Here is a 13440-nt window from a genome sequence, read left to right as displayed (position 1 = left end):
CAAATAGGTATGGGACCATCAATACTCAAATAGCCAAGCCAATCAAAGAGAAGGAAGAAAATTAGGTATCACTTAATTTAGGACTATATTATGAAACAACAGCTTTGAAAAGAGTATAGTTCTGGAATTTAAAAAAAATACACATAGAAGAATCAAACAAAATAGAGAAAAACCACCACAAATATGGTCAACTAATCTTAATTAAGGTCACGAATAATATACAATGAGACAAAGTCTCCTTAATAAATGGGAAAACTAAATATATACATGCAAAAGATTAAAATTGTATCTTTATTTATACACCTTATAAAAATTTTGAAATGGATTAAGGATGTAAACATAAGATCTGAAACCCTAAAATTCCAGAAGAAAACAAAGAAAAGTCTCCTTGACCTTGGTCTTACAAATTTTTTTTTGATATGACACCAAAAGTGTATCTATAAAAACAAAAACAAATGATACTGTATTAAGCTATAGTTTATAAACAGCAAAATATATAATCAGTAGTATGAAAAAGCAATGTGAATAATGGAAGAAAAATTATTTACAAACCATATAGCTGAAAAGGGGCTAATATCCAAAATATTAAGAAACTCCTACAACACAATAGAAAAGAAAAGAAAAGAAAAACTCCTTTTTTTTTTAAGGACAAAGACTTAAATAGACATTTTTTTTCAAATAATACATACAAATGGCTAAAAGTTTCTCATCATCACCAAACATCATGGAAATGCAATTAAAAACCACAGTAAGATATTACATTATACCTTGCTTAAATTACTATATGAGTAAGACATGAACAAAGAGATAACAAGTGTTGGTAAGGGTATGGAGAAAAGAAAGCCTGATGCCTTCATGGTTTTTAGTGAGAAATTAGGTGATAGGCTCACCAAGGATTGCTTTGAATTCCTCTGCTGCTCCAAAAGTGTTCTTTTTATTTTTGTCTTTCAATAAATTAATTTATAATGTGGCTTCGTATAATTATTTTTGAGCTTATCCCACCTGAAGTCTCTTTAACTTCTTTGGTTTGTCGACGTATGTTTTTCATCAAAATTGGGAAGTTTCTCAGTGTTTGTTCAAATATAATTTCTGCCCCACTCTTTCTTAGTTCTGCATATGAGATGCACACAATACTATGTTGATCTTCTTGGAAATAAAAATAAATGTAAAAGTTACTTCCAATTTTAGATGAACACTTATAACTTAGCTTAACTAATGAAAGGAGCAATACTCTATGTAAATTTCAGCTGCTATAATATATCTCAATAACCTCCAGTAATTTTTTGAAAGTGTTCCATAGATTATTTTTTCAGGACTTTTTTCTTAATAGACCTCTCACTTTTTTTATTTTTATATTTTAAACTGATTTCCCTCAACCTTAAGGATAATACTTGCAAAGTATGAAAGTGAACATCAGAAGATATTTGTTTATTTTTCCTGGGATTCACCCTTCCCCAAATACCCAGTTAACATTTTGCTGGATAATTTCCTCAGACTTCTCCTGGGACATAGGTACCATAATCACACAATTAAAATATGATTGCTAAAATGGATCAAGCACACAGATCAATTAGGGCCCTATTATTTACCACAAAAGTAATTAAGCATTCATTTGCCTCAATTTTTTTTTCTGAAATTATGTAAAACAAAGTACACTGAAGGTGCTATTTTTACTTTATTCCTAGGGGAAAATAATGGATTTGGCCCTCTGAGAAATATCAAAACTAACTCTAGAATTTTTATCATTTATAATGGCAGAAATTTCATCTAAAGTTATGATCCTAAGGTAGTGGATGGAATATGTCAGGCCTCCAAGTATTAAATGATGATTAAAAGATAAAAATAAAATATTTTACTGGGTGTTTCAAAATGAAGCATAAAAGACTTTGTGAGGGAACTTGCAGTTTTATGGAAGGAGAGAGCAAAATATATTTTGAACAGTTGCATGACTTTTGATTTAAGCAAATTGAGAATATTATTTTGTATTCAACACTTAAGCTTTGCCATCAATATTTGATAAGAGGCAAGTAATTTTAAGTTTTTTTTATCTATGTTTCAACTTCTATTTATTCTATCTTATTTATTTCATTATGTTTGATCTGGTGTGCTTATTTATATATATCTGATATATATATATATATATATATATATATATATATATATATATATAAAATACATACACATACATTTAGTAATTAACTTAATAAATTGATATTTAAAAATATATTGTAATAATTTCTAGCAACTAACTGAAATATGTAGAACACACCACACCTTCCTTAATACTTGTACATTTTTATTTTAGGAGACCTATCACATGTTAATGGTCTTAATGTTCAATATAGTTCTAATTAATTTATGGAAAGCATTTATATATTTCAAGTTTGAGTGCTATTTGTGAATTATTCATATAGCACATTAAAATTTTCTGACCAGACTCTTTGATGCTTAATTAGATTTTTAAAAATATTTTAGCAATTATGAAATATACCATTTATTAATGGTATATATTGTTTTTTAAATCAAGAATGAAGTTAGAGGTTCCAAAATTTCCAATAATATCTAGAAATAGATTGTATTTGGACTGGAGAAAATGGAATACTATTTACACAAACCCTGTTTAAAAGTTCAAAATATTAATTAGAATCAATTATCCAGTTGTTTTTTTTCTGTGTGTGTGTGTGTGTGTGTGTGTGAATATCAAGAAAAAAATGCTAGTGAAGTTAGTAGTGGCTACTTCTCAAAAAAATATTCAGAACTTTCCTTAGGAAGTTATGTTGATCACATGTCGCATGATCAAATAAGAATTTTTAATCCTAGAAAAGATAATGTAATAAAGGCACAGTACCCCTTATATTTTAGTTAATAATGAAACATTTGACAATTTGTGTCCAATAAATTTATTTCTCAATAATAAATGTAAATGTAGAGACAGAGTAAAATATAGCACAGTCATATTAAAAATAAATATATATATAGGTATGATTGAATTGAAAGTGAGAAATATATACACACAACCAAAGTCTCCAGTGCTTCATATCAAAATGCAAAAAAATAATTACTTCAAAAAACATATGCAAACATTTGTGCTTCCCTTCTGATTCATACTTTATTGTTTTCCAGATACATTTTATCAGTAAAATCTGCCTTAAACCACTCGTTGGAAATGAAAAATAGAACATCAGTAACAGACTTCATCCTCCTGGGTTTAACAGATGATCCAGAGCTACAGGTTGTGATTTTCTTCTTTTTATTTCTCACCTATGTTCTGAGTGTTACTGGAAATCTAACTATCATCACCCTTACCCTCCTGGATTCCCACCTGAAGACCCCCATGTATTTCTTCCTCAGGAATTTCTCCTTCCTAGAAATTTCATTTACTTCTGTCTGTAACCCTAGGTTTTTGATCAGCATCCTAACTGGGGACAAGTCGATTTCCTACAATGCTTGTGCAGCTCAACTATTTTTCTTTATCTTCCTGGGCTCAACAGAATTTTTCCTCCTGGCCTCTATGTCCTATGATCGCTACGTGGCTATCTGCAAGCCTCTACATTATACAACCATCATGAGTAACAAGATCTGTTACCAGCTCATCCTCATCTCTTGGCTGGCTGGTTTCTTGGTCATTTTTCCACCACTGACCATGGGCTTGCAGTTAGATTTCTGTGATTCCAATGTCATTGACCACTTCACCTGTGACTCTGCTCCTTTGCTGCAAATCTCTTGCACAGACACCAGTTCTCTAGAGCTCTTGAGTTTTATTTTAGCTTTGTTCACTCTCCTGACCACATTGACACTAATAATTCTCTCCTACGCTTACATCCTCAGAACAATTCTAAGAATTCCCTCAGCTCAACAAAGAACAAAGGCCTTCTCAACCTGTTCCTCACACATGATTGTTGTCTCCATCTCATATGGAAGCTGCATCTTCATGTATATGAAAACATCAGCAAAGGAAGGAGTTGCTTTAACAAAAGGGGTGGCTATGCTCAACACCTCTGTCGCTCCTATGCTGAATCCATTTATTTACACTCTAAGGAACCAGCAGGTGAAACAAGCAATTAAAGACATTGTGAGGAAGATATTTGCCTCAAAATCATCAATCCGAACATGATTTACAACTAATTCAGGTGCATGATTTTAACTATAAAGCCAAAACCATTGCTGTTTAGTTAGTCTTTGCTTTCTTATCTCTTCTAAGAAAAACAACTTTTTAATGCTATTTGGGATTAATTTAATGTACTTATATATCAAGTCCTTTATGAACTCACACACAAAATTATTGTGGAATGATTTGATGCATTTTCATATGATACACTTCAAAAATAGGTCTAAAGTCTCTTTATATATGAATTTATATACTTCAAGTATATACATGCTAATGATAATCACTGCACATATATTTGAACAAAATAAGACATTGTGTTTCTTGAGTTAGTAATTCATATATGTGTTTATACAAGTATATACATACACATATATGTTCTTACAAATGTGTGTACATATAGGTGTGTCTGTATGTGTATGTGTATACCCTCTTTTTGCCTTTTGGTGGTTCTAGAGATCTAAAATACTGTGTTTTAAATGATTACTGTTGTTGTTTTTTTAATAGGGTAAACAGACATATAGGTTACAGGAAGAAATAATATATAAACAATATAGGTTAAACAAGGTGGAAGAGGAGGATTAATTTTTGTACTGAACATTTGAAATTAAATTCACAACTTACTTAAAATCTATATGATTTAAAAATTGAGTAATATTCATGATCATGATAGCAAATTAGAAATAGATTCAATATTATTGCTAGCTTTTGCTTCTAAATAAATATATTATATTTATTATTACCTGAATTATTTTACTTATTTATGCTGGCTTTCACAAGAAAAAATAATATAACTATGACTTTAAAAACAATTTTATGTTGGGTATACTCATGCACACCTATAATTCCAGTGGCTCAGTAGGCTGGGGCTGTACTATCACAAGTTCAAAGCCAAGAATCAAACTCAAAATATAAAATTAAAAAAGGCTGGGGATGTAGCTCAGTGGTTAAGCACGTGTGGGTTCAATCTCTGATGCAAACAAACAAAAAGACCAATTTCATGGGAGTAGAACTTTTCTAATTACAGTTATTACTTAAGGAAAAGGCAATATCAAAACTCAATTTTTTATAAAACATTTCTAAAAAAAAAAGCAAATGTGAGCTTAGGAATGACACTTTCTGAGGAATTTTACCTTACTAGGCCATGATTTAGAAATCTATATCCATGTTGTATACTAGCTAATATTATTTTTTCTCTTTTATTAGTTGTTCCACTCTAATTTTGGTAAAGTTTGCACATTGATTTATGTGAGGTAATATTGTTTGCCAAATAAATATTAAAGATAAAAATTGATTAAGAAAAAAAGATTTAAGACATTAAAAGTATAAGGAAAAGTTATAAAATCTAGGAAAATTCTGCTTAGCTTAAGGGCTAGAAAAAAATACTTCAAGTATGCCATGAATTATTATTATTATTATGAATTTATTTTGTTCCTGCTTTTAATATATCATAACTTCATGGTTCATGTTTTGTTTCCTTTTCCTAATAATCAGATAATCACATAATAAGTAGCATAGTTCCCAACAGTTCCCAATTCATTCACTTTAAAAAATAACTCATTACTTTTTTATTTTTAAATATATTTTAGCAGTTATTGACCTAGGATTGATATAAAGAAAGTGCACCATGTAAGGCACAAAATCTGATTTGTTTTGACATTATATTTACATCCATAAAATCATCACAACATTTAAGAATTCAAGGTATTAAACATATCCATCACCTCCCAAAATTTCATCCCTTCTCCCCACTCTTTTTGTTTTTAATTTAGTAAGAACACAACATCAACATTTACTCTATTCCCAAAATTTTAAGTGCAAAATACATTATTGTTAATATAGACACAATGATATGTATTAGATCTTTAGAACATATACATCCTCCATAATTGAAACTTTATACTCACTGAATAGCACTTGCTGATTTCCCCAATACAGCAGACCTAAAAAATTCATTACTTTCTGCTTCTGAGTTTGACTATGTTCAGTATGTGGAGCCAAGGCATTATTTATCATTGACTGACTGACTTTTATCATAGTATGTCTTCCACGTTCATGTATGTTGCATATGGCAAAATCTCATTATTAATTAGGGCTGAATAATATACTAATGTATATATCATGTTTTCTTTGTCCACTAATCTGTAGATGGATATTTAAAGGATTGCTTTCATATCCTCGATATTTTGAATAACGATGTAGTACATATATAAGTATTTGAAAATCTCTGGAAGATCCTGATTTCAATTCTTTTGAATACATATAAAATGAATTTTTGGATTTCCATATCATGTGGTAGTTCTATTTGTGACTGTTTTGAGGAACAGCTGTACTGTTCTCTGTATTGGAGGTGCCATTTTACATCCTCATCAACAGTGTACATGAGTCTCAATTTTTTCTCTTCTGGCCAACACTTGTTACTTTTATTTTGGAGGATTGTTGTTTTTACTTTTATTTATATAATAGCCATCATAACAGGTGTGATGCTTCACTGTGGTTTTAACTAGCATTTCTCTGATAATTAGTGATGTTGATAACCTTATACATTTGTAACTCATCTTTGGGAAAATAACTATTCAGGTCTTTTCCCCATTTTTTTCAATTGCATTAGTTTTTTTTTTTTTCTGTGAATTCTATGGAGTTCCTTTAATTTTGGATATTAATCCCTTACAATGTTTATATTTTATAATTTTTTTTTCCATTCCATGGAATGACTTTTCATTCTGTTTCTTTTTTTTCTGTGTAGAAGCTTCTGAATTTGATGTGCTGACACTTGTCTATTTTTGGGTTTTTCACCTGAGCTTTTGGTGTCATTGCCAAGATCAATGTCATGAAGCTTTCCACATATATTTCTTCCTAGGAGTTTTACTGTCTCAGATGTGTGTTTGTATGTGTGTGTGTGTGTTGTCTCAGATCTTATGTTTAGTCTTTAGTCTTTTACCAGTTCACATTTGTGTATAATATAAGATAAGACTCTAGTTTCATTCTTTTGCATGTGAATATATCATTTTTGAAATTCTATTTACTGTATGAAATGTCCTTTCCCATTGTGAATTCTTAGCACCATGTAAAAGATCAGTTTTCTGTACATGCAATTAGATTTTACTGAGCTCTGTATTCTGTTCAATTAGTTTACATGCCTGTCTTTATATGAATGCCATACTGTTTAATTGTAGCTTTGTCATATATTTAGAAATCAGCAAGTGTTTGCATCCAGCTCTATTCTTGTTTCTCAGGACAGATTTGCTATTCTAATTCTCAGGGTATTCCATTAGAATTTCAGACATTTTTTTTTCTTTCAGTAAAAAACTGCTGTTAAAATCTTGATAAGATTTCATTGAATGTGTAGATAACTTTGTGTAAGAAACAATTTAAAAAACTTAAAACTTCCAATCCGAAAACAAGAAATACTTTTATGTCATTCCTCAGTGTTTTACAGTTTACAGCATGGAAGTCTTTTCACTAATTATTTAAGTTTATTTTAAGTGTTTTATGCCCTGCTTTTGTAAATTAAATTGTTTCCTTACTAATTTTTCAAATATATGTTGTTGGTGTGGACATGCAGCTAATTTTTGTATGTAGGTTTGGTATCTTGCAACTTTACTTCGTTTATTAGTTCTTACTGTGTGTGTGTTTGTGTGTGTGTATTCTTCAATGTTTTCCTCATAGAAAGATAGTTTGACTTTTTTTCCAATTGAATGCTTTTCATTTCTTATTTTTATCAAATTAAATAGCTATCACTTTCAGTTTCTCATTGAATAAAAAAAGTGATGAATATGGCAATATATGTCTTGAATTTGATCTTTAATGATGAATTTTTCCATCACTGAATAAGATGTTAGTGATGGGCTTGTTGTATGCTGTATTATTACTTTGGGATTATTTCCTTCTAAACCTAGTGCATTGAGAATTTTTAATCATAAAATAGTAATTTAACCCCAAAATGCTCAACATGGGAAAATCAATTTATTAGATAAATGACATTAATGAAATGAAGGATAAAAATCACATGATCATCTCAATAGATACAGAAAAATTATCAAAATTCAATACCTTTTTATTATAAAAAATGCAATTCCTTATTTTTCGTTCCTTACAGAAAGCCAAAAGATCCATCACCATTGATTTCAATTAAAGGGTCAATTGGATAGTATTGATTAACATTCCTTTGAATAGGTGCAAGTCTCTGAATTATCTCTTTGATGCAAGAGGATCAGTTATATGTTTCATAGCAACAGTGTGCTGCTTAAGTGTATTAGTGCTGGAATTAGGTTGCCTGGCTTTGTATGCTGGCTTTGTCATTTAAACCCTGACACTTTGAACAAACCATTACCTTCTCTAGAATTCAGATTTGTTCATTTTTTTGTAAAGGAGAAAAATAATTGTATTCAATGCAAAGATTATTTTGTTCTGATTTTATGTAGGTTAAAATCTAAACTACTGCAAGTAAACAAGTAAGTTCTCAGTAATATTAACAATTATAATTGTAATAGGTCCATTACAGTGTAGCACTGGTCCCAGCAAACTGTGGGATCAAGCCACCATAGACTGAAACCTCTAAAACCAAGCCACTTTATTCTGACCAACACTGAATTTATGCTGATCAACACAAGCTGCAGAATTGGGGCAAACCTATAGTTGGATCAGCTCTAGTGATGAAACAATGAACATATCAATAACAAAAGTGCAGTAAACCTGGACTTAGGACACTATCTAGTGTTGAAATGGCAGAAATGACTAACTACTCAGAAAATAAGCAGCCCACTTAAAATTCCTAGAACAAAAGGCCTAAACAAAGACAGATTATGAAGATTAGAATTAACACTCAGTGCTTAAATAATGTTGAACATTATTAAGCATCAAGAACTTTCCAGAAAATACTAATTGTCAAAATGTCAAAATAATGTGCAGGAAGCCAACCAGATAGTAACCAATATAGATGTACTCACTACTATATATATGTGTATATATATAAAGGTATTGTGTCCACCTAAAGTATATATACATATAGTTTAGGTGGACATAAAGATATTGTGTATGTATATAGTTTAGGTGGACACAATACCTTTATTTTACATATTTTTATGTGGTGATGAGAATAGAATTCAGTGCCTCACATGTGCCAGATGAGGGCACTACCACTGAGCCACAGCCACAGCCACAGCCTCTATGGATGAATTTAATAGGATCAGTTGATAGCTTATTAGAAGACATAAGAACAGAAAACTTTACTAACTGATAAGGGAATGCAAATATCCATATATAGGAAACTCAATGATCACCAGACAGACTTAGCTTGACCAAGTATTTTCCAAGACATACTTAAATGAAGTTATCAAATGCCAAAGATAAAAAGAAGATTCTTAAGGAGGCAGGAGAAAATAAACAACACATAAGGATGTCTCAATTCACCTGAAAACAGATTTTTTTAACAGAAATATTATAGGTTGGAGAGAGTGGTATGAGATTTTTAAAACAGTGAAGGAAAAATAAATTATCAACAAAAATAGTGTACCAATCAAAGCTATTCTTTGAAATGAAAATGAGGAAAAGGTGTGCTTAGTTAAATATTGGGAGAATTAGCCACCACCAGAAATGAATGCCAAGAAATACTAGAGGGAGTTCTTTAAAAAGAAAGAAAGTGATGTTGAAGAATAGGAAGGAAAGATGTGAAGATTTAAAACTCAATAATAAGAGTTCCCATACAGACAAATTCACAATGCCTTAATGTTATACAGTAGAGTCTATGAAGATGATGAACAAAACAAGCCTAATAAGTACATTATATGTTTCCATGAAATATGTGGGGTGGGATATTAAAAATTCAAAATATGGGGAGGAATGGAGTGCAAATGTAGTGGTTTTGTTGGTATAGTTTCTTTTTCAGTAGTCTTGTTTTCTTAGCTTTATAATCATGCTGTGTTGGTATCTTTTATTTTAATAACTTGTTATAGTCAAGGTTGTCTTTGTAACATTCACAGTAAACACAAAAAAATTTGTAAGCCAAAAATAATAAGCAAGAAATAAAAACACTCTCACAAATGAAGTAAATGACTTAATCACAAAAGAAGTCAGTAAGAAAGAGGAAAGGATAGACAGGAAGTATACTAAAACAGGAAAAGAAGTTACAAAGGCTGTAGTAAGACTTTGCTATTGATAATTTATTTAAATGTAAGCATGTTAATACTAATTAAAAGATGCAAAGTAGTTAAATGAACAACAACAATAACAAAAAGAAGGAACTATAAATTGCTGACAAGAAGCTCAATTCTCCTCTAAGACTCACACAGACTATAAGTGAGGGTATATGTAATAAGATGCTCCATGAAAATAGAATCTAAAATAAAACAGGAGTATCCACAGTTACATCACAAAACCATACCTTAAATAAAAACTATCGGGCCAGAGGTGTAGTTCAGAGCTAAATTGCTTGCTACAATGTGTGAGGCCTTGAGGTTCATCCCCAGCACCACCAACACCATAAAAGGAAATCAAAAACAAATTTTAAAAAATGATACAAGGGAAGTAATTAAATAGTGATAAAGGGTCAATTCTATAAAAGGAAATAATAGTTACTTGTGCTTCCAATATTTGAGCACACAAATATATAGTGTAAATATTAATAGATGTAAAGGGAAAAATCGACTCCAAACCAATTATAGTATGGGACTTGTACATCTCACTTCCAGTAATGCACAGAATTGTTCAGGCAGAAAATCAACAAAGAAACAGCAGAGTTAATTGTACCTAACAGACATCTACAGACCTTTCTTCCAACAAATGAAGAATACATGTCCTTCTAAATCCATGGAATAATTTCAAAATAGATGATATGATAGGTTACAAAACAAATCTCAAAAAATATTTTTAAAATTGAGATCATGTTCATTTATTTTTACAAACATACCATGATATAATAAAAATAGAAATCAATAAAAAAGAAAACTTTGGACATTATATAAATCCAGGGAAAATAAACAAACTCTGTTTTGAATAATCAATAGTTAATGAAGTTTAAAAAATTCTTGAAACAATTGAAATTGGAAACACAGCATACCAAAACCAATGGTATACAACAGAAGCAGTACTAGGAAGAATGTTCACAGCAGTCACACCTGCATCAAAAAAGTAAAGACCTTAAATAAAGAATGTATCTTTGCATCTCAAGGCAGTTGAAAAAAGAAAAACAAAATTCAAAATTAGTAAAAAGAGAGAAATAATGGTCTAAGACAAAATGAGTAGAATAGAAAATTTAAAAAACAACACAAAAGAAAAGTTAAATGATGAGCTGTTCCTTCAAAAAGATAAAACAAAAGTGACAATTCCCTAGCAAGACTATTGAAAAGACAGAGAATATTCAAACAAATTAAATCAGAGTTGAAAATGAAATTATTAAAATTGGCACTGAAGAAATAAGAAAATTGTTAGATATTAATATGAATAACCAAACCAAAAATATGATAAGCTAAAAGAAAGAAAACAAATATCTGGAAACATATACCTTGCCAGGATTTAATCATGAAGAAATAGAAAAACTGAACAGGCCAACAGTGAATAATGAGGTTGAATCAGTAAATAATATCTCTCTTCAAATAAAAAAAACAGGACTAGATGGCTTTACTATGAAGTTTTACCAAATATGCAACAAATATTAATTTCATTTTTAAGTGGCTCCATAAATTAAAGAGGAAGAACTTCTTCCAAATTTCTTCTATCAATTTAGCATGAATTTCCCTGATACCAGAACTAGACAAGGATATAAAAATAAAGAAAGTTACAGGCCAATATCCTTCATGAATATAGATGCAAAATTTTCATCAAAAATCAGCAAACTGTATCAGGTGACACATTAAAAAGATTATTCACCATGATCAGGTGGGAATCCTGCCAGGGATGCAAGGATGGTTCAAAATGTGCAAATCAGTAAACAAGATATACAGCATCAACAAAATAAAGGATAAAAACCTATGATCACATGAATAGATGTAGAACATACATTTGATACAAACTCACCATCACTTCATGATAAAAATGGCACACATGAAGTATCTGAACATAATAAAGGCTATATATGATAAGTCAACAGTCACATCACAGTGAATAGAGAAAAGCTTGAAGCTTTCTCTCTAACATCTGGAATAATAATGCTATTTCCACCACTTATATTCTAGCAAGAACAATCAGGCAAATGAAAGAAATAAATGACATCTCATTTAGTAAATAGGAAATCATATTGTCATTGTTTGTAAGATAATATGGTGTTAGGTAGGGAAAATTCTCAAAACTCAACTGAAAAAATATTGGAACTAAAATTAATTCAACAAAGTTGCATGATACAAAATCAACACACAAAAAATGATTCTTGTTTCTGTGCACTAAGAGCCTAATATCTGAATTAGAAATCAAAAGAGATTATTCAGCTATAAAAATAATGATATTGTATCACAAAATGGATATAACTAGAGAACAATATGCAAAATACAATAAGTCACATGCAGACAGACAAATATTACCAATTCTTTTTCATAAGTAGATGTAGAAATATTAAGTAGAAATATTAAGTTGATACGCTTTTAAACTATAATAGTGATTACTAAAATTGGAATGGGGTGGATAATGAGGGTAAGAAAAGTGGTACCCAAATATAGTGAGATAATATTCTAAAGAACAGGGGCAACTGTAATTTATAATAACTTATTTTATATTTTATGAATAACTAGAAGAAAGAAGCTGAAAGCCTCTAAACACAAATAGAGATGTATTGCTTGCATATAGAACAAATAATGTTCAACTTATCCATGTTCTCCAGTTTTCAACTGTAAATTCTGATTAACTTAATTACTGATTTAATAATAACTCTGTATACATAATAATTTTTGTCAATTAATTACATGTAGAAGATAATTTGCCAAACATTTTATCACAGAGGCATCAATAAAATATTTTATAAACAGCCATAATTATATCCTTAGAAAGTATAATGGGGATAAAGGAGATTTGAATCTGATTTGTGCTTTTTTATTTTTATTTTTTCCCATTAAGATGAGCACCTGTCCTCTAACTGATTCTCCTTTGCTATCTTACTGTCTCAAAGGAAAGTGTCTCTGCTGCTGCCTATTTTAGTTGCCTATTTTAGTTGCTTTGCCAAGGCTAATTACACAGAGGGCAGAGTAAGTGATGTTTGAACCTGGGCACTAAGGATACTTGGCTATTAATTCAATTAATCCCTGTGTGCCTCCAGGAGAGAGAGTAGAAAACATAAATATCACTATTTTGTGAGTAGAAATATTTACTGTCTGCTCAGAAACATCAGAGCATCATTCTTCTCAACCCAA

The 13440-nt window shown here is 30.3% G+C and overlaps 1 protein-coding gene across 1 annotated transcript; it reads left to right on the top strand.

Moving 5' to 3' along the window:
- Positions 1–3166: 3166 nt before the first annotated feature.
- LOC124108141 (olfactory receptor 6C76) lies at positions 3167–12310 on the top strand. The gene is made up of 2 exons (XM_046466474.1): positions 3167–4081; positions 12266–12310. The coding sequence occupies exons 1-2, from the start codon at positions 3167–3169 to the stop codon at positions 12308–12310; spliced, it is 960 nt and encodes a 319-aa protein (XP_046322430.1).
- Positions 12311–13440: the final 1130 nt, after the last annotated feature.

This window comes from Marmota monax, unplaced genomic scaffold, assembly GCF_021218885.2.
Source record: "Marmota monax isolate L192 unplaced genomic scaffold, Marmota_monax_Labrador192_F-V1.1 WCK01_AAM20220418_F8-fsc00560, whole genome shotgun sequence".
NCBI lineage: Eukaryota > Metazoa > Chordata > Mammalia > Rodentia > Sciuridae > Marmota > Marmota monax.
Note: the sequence above shows the minus strand (reverse complement) of the source record. Positions and strands in the feature narration are given on the sequence as shown.